This window comes from Panthera uncia, chromosome B4 (assembly GCF_023721935.1).
Source record: "Panthera uncia isolate 11264 chromosome B4, Puncia_PCG_1.0, whole genome shotgun sequence".
NCBI classification, from domain to species: domain Eukaryota; kingdom Metazoa; phylum Chordata; class Mammalia; order Carnivora; family Felidae; genus Panthera; species Panthera uncia.
Window position 1 is genome coordinate 80,330,207 of NC_064809.1, and position 23,852 is coordinate 80,354,058.

The 23,852-nt window shown below is 49.6% G+C and overlaps 2 protein-coding genes across 7 annotated transcripts in view; one reads left to right on the plus strand and one right to left on the minus strand.

Annotated features, from left to right (window-relative positions):
- Window positions 1-1,982, plus strand: part of MYL6 (myosin light chain 6) — a 2,759-nt gene extending 777 nt beyond the window's left edge. The window contains exons 3-7 of one of the 2 annotated variants that reach the window (XM_049627391.1): window positions 33-176; window positions 405-578; window positions 667-744; window positions 1,038-1,082; window positions 1,786-1,982. In XM_049627391.1, the coding sequence (XP_049483348.1) occupies window positions 33-176; window positions 405-578; window positions 667-744; window positions 1,038-1,066 (425 nt within the window). In that variant the 3' untranslated portion in view covers window positions 1,067-1,082; window positions 1,786-1,982. The remainder of the gene's footprint in view (window positions 1-32; window positions 177-404; window positions 579-666; window positions 745-1,037; window positions 1,083-1,785) is intronic. The other variant, XM_049627392.1, reaches the window with a different exon arrangement.
- Window positions 68-23,835, minus strand: SMARCC2 (SWI/SNF related, matrix associated, actin dependent regulator of chromatin subfamily c member 2). 5 transcript variants are annotated; one of them, XM_049627349.1, is made up of 30 exons: window positions 23,650-23,834; window positions 21,428-21,547; window positions 20,237-20,322; window positions 19,689-19,770; window positions 19,495-19,587; window positions 18,842-18,911; window positions 18,542-18,611; window positions 17,778-17,853; window positions 17,091-17,222; window positions 16,876-16,991; window positions 16,372-16,496; window positions 15,270-15,329; window positions 15,113-15,150; window positions 14,697-14,827; window positions 14,357-14,428; window positions 11,841-11,954; window positions 11,211-11,364; window positions 10,433-10,525; window positions 10,080-10,199; window positions 9,925-9,987; window positions 9,325-9,583; window positions 8,929-9,090; window positions 8,602-8,666; window positions 8,263-8,398; window positions 8,014-8,180; window positions 7,464-7,598; window positions 5,452-5,833; window positions 5,074-5,157; window positions 4,729-4,794; window positions 68-4,177 (listed from the first exon to the last, which is right to left on the minus strand). In XM_049627349.1, the coding sequence occupies exons 1-30, from the start codon at window positions 23,758-23,760 to the stop codon at window positions 4,101-4,103; spliced, it is 3,459 nt and encodes a 1,152-aa protein (XP_049483306.1). In that variant the 5' UTR covers window positions 23,761-23,834; the 3' UTR covers window positions 68-4,100. The 5 variants fall into 5 exon arrangements, with proteins under 5 accessions (XP_049483306.1, XP_049483303.1, XP_049483307.1 ...); XM_049627346.1 differs by having other exon boundaries at window positions 4,729-5,157; window positions 23,650-23,835; XM_049627350.1 differs by lacking the exon at window positions 4,729-4,794.
- Between the last annotated feature and the right edge of the window lie 17 nt (window positions 23,836-23,852).

A 23,852-nucleotide genomic window follows, 5' to 3' on the forward strand; every position in this document is an offset into this window, starting at 1 on the left:
TGCCCAGTGCTGATGTGTATCTGAATCTTCAGAGTTCAAGGAAGCCTTCCAGTTGTTTGACCGAACAGGGGATGGCAAGATCCTGTACAGCCAATGCGGGGACGTAATGAGGGCCCTGGGCCAGAACCCCACCAACGCCGAGGTGCTCAAGGTCCTGGGGAATCCCAAGAGTGATGGTGAGGGTCTTCAAGAACAATTTCTCAGTGTGGTAATGGGCCTACAGTTCTTCAGCTGAGAGCTTCCCTTTATCTTCGTAGGCCCAGAACTCAAGCAGGTTTGTCTCAACTAGCAAATCCCACTGATCTCTCCTGCCTTGTGTGGGAGCTGCCTGCTCACTTGTGATCCCTGTAATCTCCTCAGTTCTGAGAACCTGTGTGACTTTCCTTCCACCTTCTTTATGGCAGAGATGAATGTGAAGGTGCTGGACTTTGAACACTTCCTGCCCATGCTGCAGACTGTGGCCAAGAACAAGGACCAGGGCACCTACGAGGACTATGTCGAAGGCCTTCGGGTGTTTGACAAGGAAGGGAATGGCACCGTCATGGGTGCTGAAATCCGGCATGTCCTTGTCACACTGGGTAAGGCTCTGCCCTTGCTCTTTGAGCAGTGCCGCCTGATAACACACCTGCTACCCAGTTCCCAAAATGTTTTTCTTTCCCTTTGCAGGTGAGAAGATGACAGAGGAAGAAGTAGAGATGCTGGTGGCAGGACATGAGGACAGCAATGGTTGTATCAACTATGAAGGTGAGGGATGAATGGGGCTCTTGTGGAGAAAGCAGTTGTATAAGCAGGTCACGCCCAGTATTTGGGGCTTTCTCTGTCCCTGGGCTCCAAAAAGAACGAGGCAAGGGGCAGGGCCCAGCCCAGCCCAGGAGTGGGAGGCCACAGGGGTATGACAAGAAAGGAAGGGATAATGTGTGAAGGGTGGGGAAAGAATGGGAAGTAAAATAAAGGGAATGTCTGTTCCCCCACCACCTGACCCCTTCACCCCATGTCTGTGTCTTGTCTTCACCATTAATGTCTCTTCCTTCCTGCAGCATTTGTGAGGCATATCCTGTCGGGGTGACGGGCCCATGGGGCGGGTACGGCTCCTCCCAGCCTCCCCTTCTCTAGTTGCCCTCCCTGGTGTTTTTCTTCCCAACCTTTGCTCTCTAGCCCCTGCCCTTCCCCTACTACCATCTGACTTCCTCCTAGCATGTTTCTGCATGGAGCTGACTGGGGAGGGGAGGGGTTCCTCAAAGAGGAAGACAGCCTGGGGGTGTGGTACCTCCTTTTCTCCTAAAATGGGCTCTGAGGTTTTGCTCATAGGGCCCAGGGTGCTGGTGTCTGGGAACTCACACCAGCCTGTCTCCGTCTTGCTTCAGGGTGATCCTTTGGCCCTGGCGCACAGGTGGTTGGCATAGGGGGGGTTGGTTGCCTGCCCCATTGTGCTGCTATAGCTCAATAGTCTTTTCTTTTTCCTTCTGCTGGGCAGCTTGGAGGTACCCTAACCCATACCTCTGTCTTCTCCTGCCAATGGCTGACAGTAGCTGTAGGTGTAGTTGAGAACTTTCCTGCCTCTGCTGTGTTCTTGCTGCTCGGGGAGACGGTGGGGAAGCTAACAGCTGGTGGGAGGGAAGCTGGGGGCTGAGAGAACTGGGAAGACCCAAGGTGGCCTCTACAAACCCAAGGTTGGGTTCTGTGGGCATGTTCTTATGCTACCTTTGTGGTCTTGTGGTCTGCTGGCCCCTGGTGGACCCCTCCCCCTGCCCTACTACCTGGCTCACCCCTCTCTTCTATCCACAGAGCTCGTCCGCATGGTGCTGAATGGCTGAGGATGTTCCTGGTGTGCCCAAGCCCCATACCTTCCCCTGTGTTGATACTGTGCATGTAGGTCTAAAGGCCTCCTAGGTCCTCTTGTCACAAGCACTTTTGCTAGCTTGTCTCTCTTGGATGTTATTTGCGTTCAGCATTCACCAAATAAACTTGCTCTGTGCCCCTAAGTGCGGTTCTGCTTTCCTTCCCAAGCAGGGTGGAGGGGGAGAGAGGGTCAATAGACCAGGGGTTGGGAAAGCTGGGAAAGGGCTTGAAGGATCCATCTTTGTCATTGAAGAAATGCTGGCCCCATTCATTTATGCTACAAAGGCTACCCCTTGGGGGATTAAAGAAGCCATAAATCCCTGTAGGACCAAGACTGGCAACCCTCGTTCTATCCTATCCAGCTGAGTCCTCTCCTAGCCCTCCAGCTGGCTAAACCCAGCCTTTACCCTCCCAAGCACTGAAGTCCTTTTGTGGAGGAAGCCCAGGGAGTGTCTGAATGGAGCTAAAGCCAGGCCATATTAGCACAGCCTGAGCCTGTCCGTCACCTTGGCAGGGCTAGGGGCCAATAATAACAAGTCTGTGAGATGCCTGCCTTCTTCCCGCCTAATAAGGGAAGGAATGGAGCCATTACTTCTGAAAGGATAAGTATACAAAATCTCCAGGTTGTGAGGATGTCCTTCCAAGTCTCAAACAGCTATTTTTAGGGCAGGTGAGAGCCTCTGCCCAGCTCCCATACCAGTGCACAGTCCTGACCGCTGTGCTGCCTTTAGCCTGTTGTGGAGAGAGGCCCAGTATCTGTGCCTGGCTTGCTCAGTGCCTCTCCAGCCGAGGTGCGAGCCCCTGGGAAGGACTCCTGGAAGACTCCCCCCCACCCCCCCCCCAGCCCAATCCCACTGCCTGACAGCCACAGGTAAGAGAACACAGAAGGCATTCACAAGATGGAACTGAAAGCAAATTAATTTATAAAAAAAAAAAAAAAGAAGAAAAAAAAAAAGAAAGAAAAAAGAAAAAGAAAAGAAAAGAAAAAAAAATTTACAGAAAACTCTTGAACAGAAGAAAGGTGCGAAGACGCAGAGGAAGAGAAACACGGGACGTGAGGAACAAAGCTTGGTGGGAGGGACTGGGAAGGAACTGGTGGAGAGCCTGGAGTCCCATCTGCCTTCACATCAAGGATGTGGAAGGGAGAGACGGTAGGGGAGGCAGTGGAATCCAGGGAGCAGAGCCTAGCTGCAAGCTGGCAGTAGGCACTACCCTAGGTCGGGCACCCCTCCACTGTCCCTAAATCCCAGGGAACCCCTAGCTACCAGTCAAGGTTCTGATGGTACTGGGGGAAGAGGGAAGAGGTTAGAGGGGTGACCCACCAAGTCATAAGGAGGTGCTTAAGTGCTTTTTGAAAAATTCAGGTTAACAACTCCCCATCCTCTCTAGCTCCCTTCTCCATGTCTTCTAGGAGCCCAGTGACAGGGCCCAGGGAGGAGGAAGAACAGTGCCCTTTCTTCCTCTATTACCTACCACAGGAATCCCCAAAATATGTTTCCCCACCAAATACACATACGCTGACATCAACTACGCAGGTGACTTTTAAAAACACAAAACTGACATTCAGAGGGAAAGGGGTCATTGGCTGAGCTGGGGTGGCCTAGAACAGCAACACTGAGGAAGCAGCAGGAGAGATTAGTAGGAATAAACTGGGGATGGGGCAGCTGAGGGGGGTGGGGAATTGATTCGGTCACTAACAGTGGGGGCTGGAAGAGACAGATTCGGCACCCTATTCTATCCCCAGAGCTCTCCCAGAACCTTAAATCCCCCTTTCCTGTCACCTCCCTCCTCCAAAAAATGTAAAAGTTGGGTGGGGTGTTTTTTTTGTTTGTTTTGTTTTGTTTTGAGTGGGTGGAGGAAGCTGCAATGTGGCTTTTTTATCTCTCTACTTCCTTTAAAGGGCTTAATTTTGTTTTATCCATAAAAAATGCAGTAGCTTTGAGGGGGTGCACCCTTAGAAGTGGTTAATTAGAACCTTGTAGAAACACTTTTCCCCAGCCCTTTCTTCAAGGGCAGCATCCCCATCCTATCCTCTCTCCCAGAAATTAGAAACATCTTTTAAACAGAAGTCCTTGAATAATCCAATATAAAAATGCATGCCCCTGACAGGCATGGCGGGGGCTTTGGAGGGGCAGGAGGAGCTTTCCTTACGTAGTGATGAACTCTCCAGGCTGGGGAAGGGTCCCAGTGGTGGGGAGAGGGCTGTTCCTGGAACCTTGATCTCCATAGGGGGTGAGGGAGAGAGATGTCTGGCTGGCTCCTCACTGTGGAGGTGGCACAGGGGTGACTGTGCCTGGGCTTGGGGCCGTGGGGTCTGGAGGCAGGGGGGTACCTGGGTCTGTGGAGAAAAGGAAGACGAATCAGCTAGGGTGAGCAGGAGAAGGATCCAGACGCAGGCCACCACAGACAAACAGAACTGGGCATGGCATGCAATGGGTGGGTAGGTGACTGAGGTACCCACAATGTACAACTTCATTTCCCAACACCCTCTCCCACCTCATACTGGGAAAACTGAAATACCCCAAATCTTCCTGCCCCCAAGGAAACTCTCTAAATGGGACATTTGAACGTGATGGGAACAAGCAAAGGGGATGCCAATCATCATGCAAACAGGTAGCTGTTTTTCAAGTTTACAACTGAGATGCTGTGCCTTAGGACTCCTCCGTGACCCACCAGTGAAAGGCCCCAACGTCATCCCAGAGGTGGCAGCTGCCAGGGTGGGGACTGGTGGAGGACAGCCAGAGAGGCCCTTCCCCCTGTATTCTAATTTACCAGAGTGTTCAAAAAGGATTGTGGAGTTCTCGTGCCTAAGCCCTTCCCCCTACCTGCCCCCCATCCCTCCATGTAACCCCTCTCCCTCACCCTTCTCCCCTCCAGGACCCTTCTCACCTGGCAGTGGGCTGGCACTGGGCAGGAGGTTGCCCTGAACAGCTGCCACAATGGCAGGGCTCTGGGCTGCGGCGGATCCGAGCCCCGGCCCGAGAGGCAAGGAAGATGGCATGGTGGTGGTCGCCGGCAGGTTAGGATGTAGAGGGTTCGCCATGGACACAGGCAGGTTAGGTGGGGGAAGAGTGCCCGGGGCAAACGGGAGATGGTGGTGATGCCCATGCAGGTTAGGAGGAGGGGGCAGGTTAATACTGATGGAGTCAGCTAGACTACCAAATGGGATGATGGATGGAGCGGGAGGAGGAGGAGGAGGCGGCATGCCAAAAGGCAAACCCAAAGGAGCATTACCCGCCACGCCTGGGTGCCCGCTGCCTGGCACTGCCCCTGGCATCATTGAGGGAGGAGTTTGTTGGTTGGGGAACGGTGAGGGGCCTGGAAACACAGAGGAGAGACCAAGGAGGTTAGAGGCATAAAACCTCCCTTACTAACTCACTGTCCCAGCAAGGATAACCTAGCCACTCCTCAGCACCACTTTTCCTGATACGAGAATAAGTGATACATCCCTGGAATAAAATTCCAAAGCTCTGGGTCTGGGGCAGGATTGCTGTTGTCTCAAGGATATAACAGAGGTGAGAGAGAACCCATCTGCAGAAATTTCCAGTCCTGTCACAGATCCCTTTTGAGGGAGCCCTCTAGTCAGCAAGGGTTCCAGAACCCAGAACTTACCATGGGGTCCAGGGGGGGGTACCCCTGGCGGAACCGCCCCAGGCTGGGGGGCTCCAGCTGGCTGCTGCTGCTGCGGCCCTGCCGTTGACCCTGCGGGCCCAATCTGTTCAGAGGGGCCCATGCTTCCAGGAGGGGCCCCGCTGCCAGCAGGAGCAGGGGCCACAGAGGCCGGAGCCATGGCCAAGCTGTGAACTGCGGGTGGCCCAGCAGTGCCCGCAGGTGGGATAGGCTGGGAGCCTGGGGGCAGGGCTGGTGGTGGCTGCTGCTGCTGTTGGTGCATTTGTTGGAAGTGCTGCTGCCGGGCCCTCATCTCTGCGTACTTCAGCTGCTCCATGTGGAAGGCTTGTCTGTCGGCCAGGAGCTGCTGCCTCTGATACTCCAGCTGCCAGTGCCAATTGAGTACCGTTACCCACGTTCACAAGATCACAAAGGCAAACACCTTGCCCCCTGCTTTGTCTTCTGACAAATCCAGCCTCTCATTCTGGCAGTTCCCCACATCACATGTAAATCTTGTGCTTGGGCTTGCCCTGCCCTCCCCTGTCCTCCCCTTAAGAATTCCCATGACCATGTCTTCTGGCTGCCCACATGGCTTCTCACTGCAGTGGAGTTAATCTAGTGGGGACCCTTACTCATTTCAGCTTTGAAGCTTTGAATCTGACACTATGTTCATTTGGAAAACGCTTCCAGTTCCTCTTGTCAACTTGCGTTTTCTTCCCCCAAAATTGGCTAAAACACTCACCATTTTTAGGAAGCCATCCCAGATCAACTCATTAGCCTCTGCTTTGCCTTTATTTTGTTATATCTCAGGATTTATATATGTGATTTAGAATCTTTTAATTTGAATTTGTCAGATACTTTAAGCATTCACTTTTTGATGCCTCTGTATTGAATACTGGATATCTCCAATTAAACTGCAGGTTCTCTGAGGTTAGGATCCCTGTTTTCTATTTCTTTTTATATGGTCTCAAAAACAAAATGGTTTGGGGTGCCTGACTGGCACAGTTGGTTAAGCATCCGACTCTTGATCTCAGCTCAGGTCATGATCTCACATTTGTGAGTTCAAACCCCACATCAGGCTCTGCGCTGATGGTGCAGAGCCTGCTTGGGATTCTGTCTCTGCTTCTCTCTGCCCTTCCCCTGCCTGTATGCGCACGCTCTCTCTCTCTCAAAATAAATAAAATTTTTTAAAAAATGGTTTAATACATTGTCTATCCCATCCCCCTTCCAAGTTTACCTCCTGGATCTGAAGCCCCCTCCCCCTCATCATCCCTTAAACCTGCTCACTCACTCAACGATATTCACACTCTACAATGGGTAAAACACTGGTCGAGGACCTGGAAATGAGGCGATCAAAAAAATAACTAGGTGGTTAAGTGTCCAACTCTTGATTTTGGCTCAGGTCATGAGCTCTGCAATGGGGTTAGAGCTGGGCATGGAGCCTGCTTAAAATTCTCTCTCCCTTTCCCTCTGTCCCTTCCCTGCTTGTGTCTTGCTCTCTCTTTCTTGCTCCCAATAAATAAATAACTAAATTTAAAAAACAAAAAAACCAGGGGGTGCCTGGGCTGGGTGGCTCAGTTGGCTGGGTGTCCCCCTCTTAATTTCAGCTCAGGTCATGATCCCAGTGCCCAGGGAACAAGCCCTGAGTCAGGCTCCATGCTTAAGCCTGCTTAAGACTCTCTCTCTCTCTCTCTCTCTCTCTCTCTCCATCTGCCCCTCTCCCTTGTTCATGCTCTCTAAAATTAAAAAAATTAAAAAAAACAAAAACAAAAAACAAAAACAACTAGGATCTCTGCCCCATGATGCTAACATTCTATGAGACCTCAGGCTCCAAGCTTCACCTGTGGGTCACTTGTCCTTAACTGCCTGGAGTTAACTCCTCCTGCTCCTCTGCTGTGAAGCCCTGTTACTCTCAGGCTTTCTGCACTGTTGCTCACCCCCATCCTAAACCAAGGTATAGCTCAGAGGCAAGGTGTGGCCCTGGGTTCCACTGGCCAGCAGGGGATGCTACTCACTGCCTCTCGCTCCCGGTCCATGATCGTCTCCAACTCTTCAAAGTGCCGGAGTTTGATCTCCAACTTTTTCATCTGGGTCTCCACCAGCAGGGCCACCAGCGATTTGATCTTCCTCTCCTCCACGGCGGCCAGGTGCTAGGGAAGGCGGGGAGGGCAGCACATGAGTGGGAGGGCCCCGCAGGAGACATGCCAGGGAGAGGGTGGCAAGGTGGAGGCTGGCAAGTTTTAAGAAAGAACTTGCTGTGGTCACAACCCACAGAGTAGCAAAGCATTCATATTCTTAAAAGAATATGAAAGAAAAAAAAAAGAGAGTGAGTGGCAAAGGATAAGACAAAATCAAATAATTAGAGGGTAAAAACAGGCCTAATGCTAAAAAGCTTCAAGAAGCTTAGAAAAGAGATGACCAACTCTCCCTCTCAGGATCAAAATGAGAAGAAAACAGACCAGGATCATGGAAGTGAGGAGCACACAAAGATTTCCTCCAGATGAAGGGAGATCAGAGAAGGGGGCAGCTCCGTCCCTGGGGGTCTTCTGGGTCTCTGGCCCTCACCTTGGCCTTCACAGCGGCAGCAGCCAGGGCAGCAGCAGCAGCGGTGGAGAGATTGCCCTCGCCGATGTCCCGCTCCACTTTCGTCTTCCTCTCCCCCTCTGACTCCACCACTTCCTTCAGCACCTCCTCCTGCCCCTCCTTTGGTTCCTTCTCCTTGTCGGGGTCGACTGCGTCAGAAAAAAGGTGGGGTCAGCCCTACAGCCCCACTTTTCCTTCCTGGACCCCCAACCACCATGCTGGGAAGCTCACCTATTGGGTCCCCATCGCTCTTCTCTGACTCCTTCTCGCTGTCACCTTGTTTCCCTTTCTCTTCATCCTTCTTGGGAACCTCGCTGGTTTTCTCTTTCGCTTCTTCCTCGACAGCCCCAACTCCTTCCCGGGGCTCCTGAAGTCCCAGTGAAAGAAAAGTAGACAATATCAGGGTAGCTGCTACTCACACAAAGGGCCCAGACTGGTAAATGAATTTTTACCCCGCACTTTGGAGGTACCTGGACTCCAGACAACAGCCCCACCTAAGCCCAGCACCCCCTTCCCCACCGTGCCACCCCAGCACCTCCACCCTCCCAGCCCAGCTCATTGACACTATACCTTGGGCTCCTTCTTCTCCTCTGTGGCCTGGCCCTCCGCCCGTGCCTCATCAGTCCCGCTCTCCTCTAGGCCCATGGGAAGAGGAAACGGGAAATGTCTGATACAGAGACCGTCTCTGGGACACTTTTCCAAAAGCCCCCTCTCCTACCCAAAATCTTAGTGACAGGACTGGCAGGGAGCCACAGTCCCTAAGATGGAGTCCTGGGGAAAATAAAAACCCTGCCAATTGTCCCCATTCAACAACTCGAAGCAGGGACGGCACAAGGATATGAGGTGGCTCTGGGTCTTCGTGACAGGGGAGAACTCTGGGAACTTTCCAGGTCTTACCGATCCGCTCAGGCTCATCAGAGGTGGTTCCGGCGATACCACTGCTTTCCAGACCGAAGGCTGGGTCCGCCTTGCCTGTCACTTTGGCGGCTTCCTCCACTTTCCGAACGTGGGCCTCCACCAAGGCTGTGGGTACTTCTTCCTTCATTTTGGAGAACTCTTCTGCAAGATCCAGAGAGGACAAGGCTGGGACGGGGGCAGGCAGGCAGTTCTAACTGTCCCTATGAAAGCGGCCTCACAAACCCATCTCTTCATCTAGACCAGCACGGAGCTAGACAGGTGCCTGAGCTGACGCCAGCAGCAGACAACGCCAGCAAGGCAGCCAAACTGGAGGGGCTTTCAAGGTCTGAGTAACCAGCCCTTCAAACCAAAGAGGCCAGGACCCCTCCACATTACCTAGGGCCGACTTCGCAGCAGCAGAGGCGACTCGAGGATCGACGACAGAGGCCAGGAAGGCAACAGTGCTCATAACAGGGTTGCCTGACTGACTGAAGGGGATAGGCTGGTAGGCCAGGGGGCCCAGGGAGGCCTCTGAGTCCTCCAGGTACGGGTCTTCAATGGGAAGACGAAGAAAATGCAAGATGCACTCATCCTGCGTGCGGCTTCCCACGTGTTCTGACACTTTGTTCCAGTCATCTTTGTACATTTCCAGTGCCTGGTGGTAGTGGTGGAGACACAACTTCCTTACTTAGCCACTTTCCTTGAAGGTCAACTCCCCCCATCCTACTAAGGGTAGCGGGCTTCAAAGATCTCTGTGTTGTGGTGTTTGTGGAGTCTGCTGGGTCCCAGGGGAATCTCCAAGTAGCACTAAGAAAGGATATGGAGTTAATGAAATGGCCCAAATGCCTGGCCTGGAGCTGTTCCCTGGGGCAGGTGCAGCAGGCAGCGGGGAGGAGACACACTGGGGACAAGATCACGCTCTCTGCACTCACAGGTGCAGCTGGCACCCTGGCCACTTCTGTTTTCATAGAACTCTCCTTTCCTTGCCCAAATTACCTCTAAGAGTAGCAGGGTCTCCTGTTCCGTCCACTCTCGAGTGGCACTGGCTGCAGCTTTACTCTGCAGGAGAAACACGCAGGTCAGAGAGAGGAGGCCATGACTTCCAGAGAGTGAAGGTGCTCCACCCCTGAAGTCGGCCCACACCCCCGTACCTTGGAGGGGACGTTCTTCTTTGTGTACATGTCTGTGCGCAGCCCAAAGTTCTGCATGTCTGTTGGTTTCTCTTTGCCTTTGTCAGGGAAGTTGAGCATTTGCTGGGAAGCAGAGGTCTGCTATTTGTGGAGGGGAAAGAAAGAGGTGAGTACAAGTGACCGCAGGAGCTAGGGGCAGACAGAGAGAGAAAACAGACAGAAGGAGTTTCCTTCCCAAAGCCAGGGACACCCCTGAGTGGGACTTCCTCCCTCACTGCTGTAGCTCCTCTGCTCTCATGTCTCTTCTTCCCCGAGCAGGGGCCCCCCAATAAAGGGGCAAATAAGAAGCCCAGCGGGGTCTACACCCCACCTACCAGCTCTGGCTTGCCCTTAGCCGTCTCTGGCACCAGGTCATCCAGCTCTTTGCCCTTTCGCCCAGCCTTGGTATCAGCATCAACCTGGCGGCCCTGGGAGACAGAGCTTGGCGTCATGGAAGCTGGGCAGGAAATGACCAGGCCAAGGCCCTGGAGGCCTCAAGACCAAATGCTGGGCAGCCCGCAAGCTCTGGGGGCACTCATGCCACTGTTCCATGTTCCCTTAATGATTAATTAGATCTGTAGTTGGCATGATACCCATTTGTATTCACAAATATCTTTACAGGTTCCCTTAGGAGCTGGACAATTTAGGTTCTAATCCTAGATTTGGTACTCTGTGATCTTGGGCAAGCCACATATTCTGTCTTTTCTTAATTTTTGTAATGTATGAAATGGAAGTGGAAAAAAATGGAAGTGATCATAATTATGAGGCAAAAACGGAAAAAAAAATGTTGGAAACATGACAAAGTTAAAAAATTTCATGCAACTTCATTTTCAGCCATCTTTCTCTATCTCTTCCGTGCCCTACCCTGGCCTGTCTGCTCCTCGAGAACAAGGAGCATCTCTTCTCCCTCAGCAAGTCCTCACAGTCTTAGGTACAGAGGCTGAGAGAGGGTGTTAAACACACGGGCTGATTCCTGTGGCCCTTTGCATCCCATGGAAAAGGAAGAAGCCTCAAAACACTCCTGAACCATTACCCTAAAAAACCAGAAAAAGAAAAGTCCAAAGAAGCCCAGTTTTTCCCAACCCGACCCTGCCCCACAGCCCCTCACCCTACCTGCGGTGTCTTGGGCTGCAGAGGCACCAGCCCTGACGGCGTGTCTGCCAAGACATGGAAGTGAGAGGTGGGCGGAGGCCCCATCGGGGTTGGTCGACTCTCAGCATCCACCTGGTAGTTAATAAGACCCCACTGCTCTAGGAAGGCATGGACCCTGGGAGGAGAGAGGTGGAGACAGGGTCACATGGGACAGCCAGAAAGGGGCAGAAGTGGGGCATAACACTCCCTCTCCTCAGCCCTCTTCTCTGCTCATTCTGCTCCCTGGGAGATCCCATCTCCTCCCACACCCTAAATGCCAGTGACCCCCAGGTCTACCTACATATCCAGCGGGGACCTCTCTCCATATCCACTCACCTACTAGACCTCTTCTCCTGGATAGCCAGTATAATCGAAGCAGGATCCTTCAACTACAGACGTACTCCTTCTCCTTTTTCCCACATGCCAGAGAATGCCACTGCCATTCCCTCAAGTCACACGTGCCCTGAATATGAACTCTGCCTTTCTCTAGAGGTGTTTTTTTTTTTTTCCTTCTTATTCCCCTACGCTCCTTGCTGGCAGCCCCCCTTCTGCCAAGAGACATCTGTGGGCAGACATCCTTATGTACCCCCTTCCCCTCAGCTGCAGACCCACCTCATGATGGCACAGACGTCACCCGCCAGGTTCCTGCGGCAGGCAGTGGAGGTAAGATACTCTTGGGGGTTCAGCCGGTAAGTGTCAATCATGAAGTTTCGATAAGCCAGGTAGCTTCGGAGAGAGACAGAAAGATGAACAAGAGGAAGAAAAAATAAGTCCATTGAGGACTGAAGGGTAGGAAAAGTGATAAAAGGGCTGACGATCCCTCCTGTGCGACAAAGAGGAAAGAGCAGATCATTTGCCTCGGTAAACACTGAGGGTTTACTAGATGCGAGGGCTTCAAACACTGCTACATTTTCCTTGATGGGGGGTTTTTAGCGAAATGAATTATCTCCTTGGCTGTAGTTAGGGGAGTTTTATCCAGCCTTTGAACAAGTAATAAAAACAGAAGAAAGGTGTCTTTATTTCCAAAAAGACAGGTGTTAAGGGGAGGTCTATCCATGCCTCCAACTAGTCAACATGATGTGGTATAAAGAATGTATGTTTTTGGGGCGCCTGGGTGGCGCAGTCGGTTAAGCGTCCGACTTCAGCCAGGTCACGATCTCGCGGTCCGTGAGTTTGAGCCCCGCGTCAGGCTCTGGGCTGATGGCTCGGAGCCTGGAGCCTGTTTCCGATTCTGTGTCTCCCTCTCTCTCTGCCCCTCCCCCATTCATGCTCTGTCTCTCTCTGTCCCAAAAATAAATAAAAAACGTTGAAAAAAAAAATTAAAAAAAAAAAAAAAAAAAGAATGTATGTTTTTGTTTTTTAATTAAGCTCTACACTCAATTGAACTCACAATCCAGGGATCAAGAGTCACAGGCTCTATCTGGCTGTTGATAGAGCCTGTGACTCTTGATCTCGGGGTCATGAGCTCAAGCCCCACATTGGGTGTAGAGCTCACTAAAAAAAAAAAAAAAAGAAAAAAGAAAAGAAAAAAAAGAATATATGTTTTGAAGGTGGAAAGATCTAAGTTCAAATCCCAGTTCTACCTGGCCTTGGGCAAGTTACTTAAGGTTTTTGAACCTCAGTCTCCTAATCTGTAAAGTGGAGTATCTGCTTAAGAATAGAAACGTCTACAGACATCTAGTACAGTGCCTGGCACATTTCAAGAGTTCAGTAAATGGTAGCTATTATGTGGTGTGCCATAAAGTTTGAGAACATGAGCCAGTATAAAGGATTCAGATCCTGGTTTTTCTACTTACTGGCTGTGTGATCTTAATCAAGTGACTTAACCTCTTTGTACCTCAGTTTCCTAATCAGTTAACTGGAGAGGATAATAGGACCTACCTCTAAAGGTAATGTGAAGATTAGTCAATGCATGTAAGACACATAGGATAGTGTGTGGGAGATAAACCTTCAATAGATACAGGCAATTATCACTATTTACTATCTTACATCAAGACCGCAAAGTGTAGAACAGTTCTAAATCCAACCCTGCCTACAGACCATGTTGAACTCATGTGACTGGGTCACCACCGCCTTTTCCTTTGGAGAAAGCAAGGCTTCGTCCTATACTGCTTTCCCCGGGAAGAGGAGAGAACCACACCAGGCTACAGGGAAAGAAACACAGTGGGAAGGCAAGATGGCCCCAAAGAGGGGAAGCTAAGGAACATCTGAGAAGCAGGCTCGTTCAGTTCTTAGGGGAATCAAAGCTTTCTCACCCTTCTCATCGTGGTATTTCTCCTGGAGCACCTCTAACCATAGAAGATTGTCAAGACTCATCCAAAGCCAAACAGGTTTAGCCTGAGGCAACACCTTGAAGAAGATAGAGACTTCCAAGCCCCAAGCCTGCACTTTACATAACACTTCTCTCCAGAGAGCCCTCTCCATCCCTTAATTCAAAGGCTTGGAACTTCAGAGCTCTTCCTCTTGTTTTTCTGTTAAAACCTACTCTCCGAGACCAGCCTGGTAATAGTCACTTACATTTTAGTCAAAGCTATTATTTATGCTAGGAGTATTTGCATTTTATTATTTATTTATTTATTTTTTAAATTTTATTGAAATGTTTTATTTATTTTTGAGAGAGAGAGAGACAGAGTGTGAGCTGGGCAGGGGCAGAGAGAGAGGGAGGCAGAATCCACAAAGCAGACTCCAGGCTCTGAGCTGTCAGCACAGAGCCCGATGTGGGGCCTGAACCCGTGAACCACGAGATCATGACCTGAGCCGAAGTCAGACGCCCAACCGACTGAGCCACCCAGGCGCCCCAGTATTTGCATTTTAGACATCTTAGTAACTATGGATTGGAAGGCTCTGTATTCTGTTGAAAGAAATGGAGGCATCAGAGCAGGTACCCATTTTGTACAGAAAACCATGCTTAATACTGCCCCCAGGCAAATCCCAGAGAGCATGCTACTGAGGCCCCAGTGCTGGGCTAGGGCTTCCTGTGGGCGGAGATCGTGTCTTTGTAAAAGTAGCATAGTGCCTGGCTCATAGAAGAAGCTCAAGAAATATTTGCCAAACTGGATGGTGCTAGATCAGGAAAGGTGATCAGGGACAGGAGGGAGAAAGAGAATCATGAGCTGAGATGCCCTTACATTTCTGGAGTCTTGGACTTGTTCTTGCCGTTAAAGAACTCAGGGAGAGCCCTCCGCTCAATGGCATGAACACTGTAAGAGAAAACGGAATCGATTAAGAAGACACTGGTGGAGATGAGAGCCCAAAAGAGAGGTAAAAGCTAGAAGGGAGGGAGGGAGAACACAGTTCTTTGTTCCTTGAGGAGAACTTCCCACAGGGCTGTAAGACTCAAAGACACCAGGAGCTCCCCTAAAACTGAAATATACCCCAGTCTGTCTGGCTAATGAAGAAATAACTTATTTGGAGACAGGAAGAGAAGGCAAGGAAATGGGGAGGCATGAGAAGATGGAGAAAAAATACCTATTATAGTCAAACCAGGCAGCATAGCTGGGGATAATGATGTGGTGGGTCTGTTCAGTCACATTGTCCTCATGCAGGTCCGGGTTCTTCGTCTGCTCTCCCTTGTTCCCTGTACTGTTTTCATCCTCATCCTACAAGTATAGAGGCTGCTAGCCACACAGCATTCCCATTTTGCCCCTGGCGACCCTCTGCTTCTCCCACACCCCAGGAACGTGGGCACTAAGGATGGGTATGCGAATGAAGAATATAGGCCCAGAACTTGGAAAGGGTCAGAGTTTTGAGTTTTGAACAATAGCTAGAACTAGTCTAAGGTGGGAAAACTTGGGGCGATGGAAAGTTCTGAGTATCAGGAACTTTATAAGCACAAATCAGAATCCCATAGAGAGGTAGAGAAGGCTTCTCTAAACTGGCTGCACCTTGCCCGTGGTCTCCATGCTTTCATCCTCCTGTTCATCTGAAAGAGAGAGGCAGTAAAATAGAAGGTTGGAGTCTCCTGTGGGGCAGGAGAATCCTACTTTCTGAAGCCGCGGCAGGCTACGGGAAGGTGACAGCTGCGCCCCCTCTCCTTCTTACCCAGGTCAGTCATGGTGCCTCCTTTGACTGGGGCTGACTCGGAATCCTTCTTAGTGTTTACTGCCAGGAAAGAGAGTCATTTTACCAGACAGGTTCTGCCCAAATCAAGCCTTTACCTCTCCACCTTTAACAAGTCTTAGAGATCTCGCTTTCTCCAAATACTTCTGTCCATCTAATCCCAAAAAGCAGTAACTGCCTCCAGGCACAGTCATTGTAGGGCTTGAATCTCACCCGCCACTTTCCCTCCTTCCCCCACCCAAAATTCACTTAACTGTTTACCTATAAGGAAGCATCTTTTACTCTATGGACGTGCATAAATCATTTCTGTCTTTGACAGGTCTCCTTATCTCCATCTATGTGTCTGTAAATTCTTTAATGGACAGAGTCTGACCAAATCACTCTGTAGAGGAATGGTATGATCTTCAACATTTTTTAAAGCAGAGGACTTGCTTTAACTGAATCCATACCCGATAGCTCAGGAAAAAACATGAATACAGAAGAGAGCTGCTGTGATTGATGAGGGGGTGGAAGCCAGAACTCCTCTCTCTCAGTACCCCCACTCCCACCCCCACCCCTGAAATACACTCCTGGATATTATTTGAGCTTGTCTATGGAATACAGGTCATATTCCACATTTACAACTGTACAACTCTTTAGCACCACAGAGCAATGATCTCCAAGGTGGGGTTCTCACATAGGATACAAAACATGGTCCACTGGAATACAGGCAAAGAATAGTAGAACTTCTCTTTACATTTGTTTTTTAATCTTATCTTTTACATTTTCCCATTTTTAGGTAATGTTTGCATGTATTTAATAGTGTTTCTAAAGTAATGGAATAACAGTAGATATGTACAATTTATACTTGAATACTTTACTGGTGGGGGTACATGATCAAAAACAGTTTGGAGACAACTACTGTCAGGCGTAAAGCACAGTCCACAACTCAGATATGGATATGATGTCAGAGGACTGTCCGTGGTGATGAAAATAATTTTAATAACCAGCTAAACTGAAGGGAGAGTTCCTTAAGACCTGGAGCTGGGCCTGGGAAATCAGCCCTCTCCAAAGGTGGGTCCCAGGGGTTTGTTGTGGTCCATACCTGTTTTAGGCAATGTCACCTCCTCTACATTGGGGACTGGTGAAGGCTCATCCATGTCCTTTGTTAGGTCTTCTTGCTCCTCCTCTCTGTGGCCACGCTTTGACTTGGTGTAAGGTGTTGAGGGACTGGGAAGGGAAGGGAGTGAAAGAGAATCCAGTCATCTTTGGACAAAGAGTCCCTGGAAGTTGAGGTTCAAGGGGAGCAAAGCAAGAGAGAATCCCAAAGATGGAACTGAGCATACCCAGAAACCCATCACTATAGAGTACTGGGAAGTACAAAGGCTTTGCACTTGAAGATTTAGCTCTCTTTGAGTCTACTAGTGGCTGCAACCAGAATAACAACCAGGCAGCTAAAGAAGACCTCATTGTCCCTCTCAGGACATGGACAGGAATATGGCCTACCCAGGTCAGGGCCAGGTGGTTATGGGAAGCAATCTGTCCTCCCTTCCTTCAACATGGTGTGGAGAGAATGGTGAAGGTGGGGGCAGGGTAGGGGCTGCCATACCCTTTCTTAGCATTTTTCTTCTTAGCTTCTGGGGTTGGTGAAGGAGAGGGAGAGCGCTTCCTCTTCTTATAGTTCCCCCCTTTCTTGTCCCGTCGGTCTGAATCTGGGCTGTTCACCTGCAGGTTGCAGAATTGGAGCAAATGTCAGCCAACAAGCCCCACCGAAGACTTATTCCAAGATTAAGGGATCAAGGAAAAAAGAAGAGGAATTTTAACCTCATCTGTCAGTGTCTTGGCTGAAATCTTCTTTCGGCGGGAGACAGGGCTTTTGTCATCATTCACCTCGTAGTCTTCCTCATTCATCCATTCATTGAAAGTGTCTGTGTCCAGAATCCACTTCGCATGAACCTGAAGTACAAAGGCAGACTGTGCTGGAAAGAAGCCTGAAAGCCACAGCTCTGTCTGGGGACCCCGAACAGAAAAGCTGAAAGGTACAGGAGCCTGTGCTTCATCTCCAAATGGTGGTCTGGTCCTGGTATGAACCACTTTTTTTTTTTTTTTTTTTTTTTAAGAATTTATTTTTGGGGCGCCTGGGTAGCTCAGTCGGTTAAGCATCCGACTTCGGCTCAGGTCATGACCCTGTGGTCCGTGGGTTCGCGCCCCGCGTCGGGCTCTGTGCTGACAGCTCAGAGCCTAGAGCCTGTTTCGGATTCTGTGTCTCCCTCTTTCTCTGACCCTCCCTTGTTCATGCTCTTTCTCTGTCTCAAAAATAAATAAATGTTAAAAAAATTTTTTTTTTTAATTAAAAAAAAAAAAAAAATTTATTTTTAAGTAGTCTCTACACCTAACATGGGGCTTGAACTTAGAATCCTGAGATCAAGAGTCACACAGTCTACCAACTGAGCCAGCCAAGCACTCCCTGGGATACTTTTTGGGGTACTTTAGGGGACAAGAAATGCTCACCTTCCTAGGTTTCTCAGGAGTTGGAGCATCTTCCACAGATGCTTCAATTTCACTGGCTGGGATCCAAGTGTCGTAACTGCCATAGGAAATTGGTGAAGTCAGATCAATGGGATGGAGTTGTGGAAAAGTAAAGTGCAAATCTTTTACCTTTCTCATTTGCAAAAAAAGTATTGGATTGTTAGGTTATTTTTTGGTATGATTATTTTTCCAATTGATATTGGGATTCTTTTCATTATAAAATAATAAAAACAATTTCAGAAATAAAAAAAGAAAGAAAAGAGTCCCTTCAACACAACTGTTCAGTATATATTTTTCCCAGTGAATTTTTTCTGTACCATTTTGTTTTTACGTAACTGCAATGTCACTAGTGTTATTTTACAATCCTACTTTTTAGCATTTAATATTTATCTACAAATTATCCATGTTATTTCTATCAGTTCAATGGCTGCATAATAGTCCACTGAGTAGATAAACAAATTGCTGAAACATTTTCCCATTGTTAGACATTTAGATTGTTTCTAACATTTACTTATCATAAATTATACTGGAAGAGCCATTTCACACATAAAGCCCCAATCTTTTTAGCCTAAGCCTCATTTAATAAGTCCAAACCTCTCCCAAGACAAAATTCTCATAATAGATAGAAGAACAAATTAACAGACCTAAAAATAACCCCAAAAGAGAGCCTGCTTGCTTTGCTAGATGTTCTAGGGCTTCTCAGTCTGGCTCTCATACTTAAACCTGCCCTAAGACCCTGTCCTCACCTGTCAGGATAGTAGCCCCAGTGCAGAAGAACCTGCTTATCCCTCTTCATGACTGGTCGTACCCATTCCTCTGGGGGTAAAAACAGAACAAGGAGAGATGTAAGCTAAAGGGGTATACAGAAAATAACAGTACACAATTTGTGTTGCAGCCAGGGACCTGGAAATAGGGATATAAGGCAGTAGGAGGGCTCAGAGTTGAAAGGAAAGAGGAGGTGCCAAGGCACTGTGCGGGGGCTGAGCAGTGTCCCCACTGCTAGTCTAAGCCATTCACTGCAGTGGCCAAGAAAACCCAGGTCTCACCTTCTTCCAGGTTCCCTGGGACGGGATACACAACATGGGAGGCATTGCTCTTATCCTCAGTGACTGTTCCCTGCATGGCACAAGGAAAAGTAGGTAAATATGGTGCCCTCCGAATTACTCATGGGTATAAATAAACCAAAATAAGATTTAACCACAGACCTGCCTTCCTAATCATATTCTGCTCAAAATGGTATTAAAGTTGGCTTGCCTTTTTTAAGCACACAACAGCTGAGAGGCAGAGGGAAATGGCTGGGATTGTGCTAATAACAAAGAAAAGCAAAGAACTAAACGTTCCTGCGGATAATCCTCTGAACAGATAATCTACACATGGGAAATGTAAAGTTGACTATATGTCCCCAGCAGTGATATCTGCTTGTTATTATAGAGTTCCAGAGTAAAGGTTTCATTCCTCTGAAATCAGGCAATCTCTGGCTTTCCGTACCCCCAGGCCAATGCAGCCGCTAGGAACAGTGATCTAAACCTGTCAAGACTGGGAGGTGGGAGAAGCAGAGAAAAAGCAGCTCAAGGCTTTAAGCCTAGTCTTTTCCCAAGTAGGCAGAGGCACCTCTGCAGTAGAAGGGCTGCTTATTGTATTGAAACGATCAGGAAGACAGTCATGGAGTTTCCAAAGCTCTCCTGACCCACCCACTCACCTGGTGTCTCTTGATAATGTCCTTTAATTTCCCTAGCAGTTTGGGTTCGATTTCTGGGCACAGAAAAATGTTAGGTCGAGATAGGCAGTTATTCTGTGGGGAGAAGAAAGAGATAGGATGGGATCATGGGAAAGGCACGATTTGGATTTTCACTGAGGGAAAGGAGATGGACAAGGGAGGTTCTTGACTATTACCTGCACCAAGGATTTCTCAATGGTCATGAACATTTCCACATTGCGGTCCATGCGTGATGGATTCTGGAAATCGTAACGCCGCCTTGAAAAGAGGCAATAACTTATAGTGAGTGTTATAGATCAGGTCTGAGGATGAGGTTAGGGTATATAACTTCTCAGTATGGGAAATCAGAAAGCAGTTTTGCTCACAATAGTTGCCAAAATGGCCTGGGATCTGGGGTTCACTAAGCTCGACTCCATGAATCATTTGTACTTAGTCCAAAAGGACAAAGAAAAGCTTGAGATGCCAACCTAAGAATCCCCTTTCCTCTACAACACACACATTGATGCACACACACATACACACATACATACTCACTTGCTCTTAGACTATTTTGGCTCTGATTCTCAGCCATTTTTCTGACCTAGCAAGTCACACCTACTGACCTAGCAAAGTAAGAGACTTGCAAGAAGGTCTACCTACGTTCTCCCATCCCAGAAAGACCCCAGGAAATCATAAAGGGGGAGTCCCTCTAAATGTAAGAAGCACAGAGAAGAAGGCATCTCACCATCCCTGGTCACTCTTAAATTTGTAGGCAGCTGCAAGTATGTGGCACAGGGAGCCTCCTGCTTTGAAATCTAGGAAACATTTGATCTACAAAATTGAAATAGGAAAAAAGTATGTGAGAGTTACATCCTAGATTCTCTTATTAACAATCCTTTCACAAAATCCCATGCAAAACTAATCTCTCTCTCCAAGCTGGACTTCTAACCCTTATGCCACCGTATCTTGTGGCCTGGAAGAAGGGGGAGAAAGAAACCAGTATTCACAAAGCCCCACCTTGTGCCACGTACTTACTGGTTACCTCATCACCCATTACAGAACCCCTACAAGGTAGAGATATTAATCCCATCTAGAGATGAAGGGCTAGATACTCAAAATGTTTAAATGACTTGCCCAAGATCACAGAGCACCAAGTGGCAGAGCCAGGATTTGAACACAAGCCTGTGCAAATCCAAATCTCATCCAAATCCCTTTTAACCATGCCATAAGAGGGGGCACCTGGGTGGCTCAGTCGGTTAAGCGTCCGACATCAGCTCAGGTCAGGATCTCACAGTTTGTGAGTTTCAGCCCTGACGTCGGGCTCTGTGCTGACAGCTCGGAGCCTGGAGCCTGCTTCGGATTCTGTGTCTCCCTCTCTCTGTCTCTCTGCCCCTCCTCAGCTTGCGCTCTCTCTCTCAAAAATAAATCAACATTAACCATGCCACGAGAGTTTCACGTATGAGCTCAGACACGCTGAGATAACCTACTGTACAAAGTATTTGTTTTTTAAGATTTTATTTTTAGGGGTGCCTGTGTGGCTCAGTCGGTGAAGTGTCCGACTCCTGATCTCAGCTCAGGTCTTGATCTCAGGGTCATGAGTTCAACCCCTGTGTTGGGCTCCATGCTAGGCGTGGAGCCTACATACATACATACATAAATATCAAGACTTTATTTTTAAGTAATCTCTACACCCAACGTGGGGCTTAAAGTTACAACCCCCACACGCTCCAACGACTGAGCCACCCAGGCGTGCCTTGTTGCACAAAGTATCACTAAGACAAAGAGAGCGGTAAACTGGGGACTAGGGCAAGCCAGTAATGCCCTGACCAGGGATAGGGATGATAGGAAATTACTCAAATCTCAAAAAGTATAAAACTTACAAAACCCCCACAACTCTCTCTCCAGTTTGGAGGATTCCCCATGCATTTGCACTCACCGGCAGTTTAGTGAGTGGTGCATTGCTGACATGTTTGCCAAAAACTTCTTCCTGAAACTGTAGCAGCTGTACAACCAGGCTAGACAAGGACTTGTTGGTGGGTGGTTCAGCTTGTATATACTAAGGAGACAGAGGGAAAGGTAAGAAAAGGAGACTCCAGATGAATTGTCCATTATCTCCCTTATTTCTTCCCAGGGAGCTCTAGAAACATCTGGGGTAGAAAAAATAGGCTCTTCTTCCTCCACATGTCTACTTTCTATAAAGAAAATGGCAGAAGGGAAGCCCTCTAAGCCCCTCACCAGAAGTTGACATTCTGCTGCCCCCAGCCCAACCTGCCAGCATTGTTGGCCACGGAGACTTCCTATTCTTTCTCAGCTACACCCTGAAATTGGAGTTGAAAGACCCTGATTTCTAGTTAACAACACTGAAGGTGGTAAAATTCTGAAGGTTCCTTAAGTTCAGGCAATGGAAGCAACACCTTTGAGGCTCTAAGCGAGACAACAGTGTACTTCTTGGGGTAACTCTGTGGAAGGCCAAGACTCCCCCATAGAACACAGCTTAATACGAAAGGTGCAAGGAAGTGAGGCAAGGCAAACAGACTGAGAGCTGAGTTTGTGCATTCTGCTTCTACTAGGAACTGGGCACAAAAGTCTTTGTAGGCTCTCCTAGATGGCAAGGACCAGCTACTAAGACCCAGCCTGGTGAGAAAGAGCAAGAAAACATCTATCCTTTCGGGGGAAACTGTATCTGAGACAAGCAACCCTGGGCCTTCTTACACATTTCCATATTATGCTACCTAGTATCCTAGCCTTCTGTTCTAATTTAAATCTGAGCCAACAGGCTAACTTTCTCTTTACCTTCTGACCCCTGTTTCCTCAACCCTAATCACAGAGAAAAGTGCTCTTCTCAGTGGGAGATGTAAAGAGAGCCTTGAAGGAAAAGGTAACTGACAAAGAGCTAAGAACTTGAAAGCTGAATTTGAAAGCTCACAGGCTGTCAATCCCCCCAGGGCCAGAGACTAAGCCCCTAGACTGATCTCCCTTCCAAAAAGGTCAAAGGAAGAGGCTGGGGAACCAGAGCCTCATGCTGGGGTACAGGAAAAGCCACAGATCCAGCAGCTGTTTGTCAGGATTCTGACACTCAGAGAGACCTCTGAGACAGGGCCATAAGCAGGATCAGAGGGGCGTTCTCCTAAACAACCATCACACTTCTGACAGGCTGCAAAGCTGGGCAGGAAGAACTGAGGAGCTGAAGGAAAACCAGAAACAGAACCTCTAACTGGGAATAGTGAAAAGGAAGAGGCAGACTATCTCCACAGAAAAACCCTATGTATAGATGTTCCTTTAAACGAGGCCTAAAGACAAAGACACCACCAGGAAGAGGTTTGACAGAAAAGTCAGGTAAGGCTTTTTGAACCCTTTGTTCACTACCTTATTATCTCCAGTTCCGAGCCGGGGGGCCAGAGATATAAAGCTGTTCTAGCCTCTGAACCCCAAACCAAAGGCAGTGCAAGGCCAGGTGGCCCGGTGACTTCATTGTGAAGCTGAGGAATGGTTTAAGAGGTCGCTGCCCAGGAACTGCTATACCCTGCCTCCCAAGAGGTTTCCTTGCCCCTTGGATGAAAGTGGGGGACAAGCGGTAGAGACAGGTGGGCGGGGGGTGCTTCTTAGGGCTGATGAGCCGCCAAGGGCCTGCTCTGTGGCTGTTTACCGTCCTGCTTTCATCATCTCTCCGAACATACACAAAGCACTAGGGAGGCCTCAGCTTACCGGTACCTGGCTCCGTGGGGAGCTCTGGCGGGCACCGTGGCGGGCACGCTGGGGCGTGTGTGTGTGTAGGAGGGCGGGGGGGGGGGGGGACATCAGACACCCCATCCACCCTCGGCTGCCTCTCCCGGAAAAGCCGGGAAGGCTCTGGCCCAGGAGAGGGTGGGCGGCTGGCACCGGGACCCGCCGGGGCAGTGGAGAAAAACAAGGGGCAGAGGGCGCAGCAGGGAGGGCGGGGGCTGGAATCCCAGGCTGCAGGGCCGGGGGGGGGGGAGGGGGGGCGGCAAAAGAGGCTGGGGGGAGGGGCGCGGGGCGCCGGCGGGCGCGCTGGGGCTGCTCCGGAGGCCGCAGGGGAGGGGCCGCGGGCCGCCCGAGGGTGGGCAGGATCCGGGGGGAGCTGCGGGGCCTCGGTCCCTTTGTCCCGCCCCCGGCCCCCGCGCGGCCCTGCCCGCGTACCTTCTTGTAGTTCTTGCCGAGCCAGAGCCGCACGTTGTCGAACTGGGTCACGGTGTCCGCGGCCTCGTAGTACTTCACGTTGGGCCCGCCGTCCTTCTTCCGCACCGCCATCTTCTCGGGCTCGGGCCCCGCCGCCGCCGCCCGCCCCGCTCAGCTCAGCTCCCGCCTCCTCCGCCTCCTCCTCCGCCCGCCTCCCGCCGCCT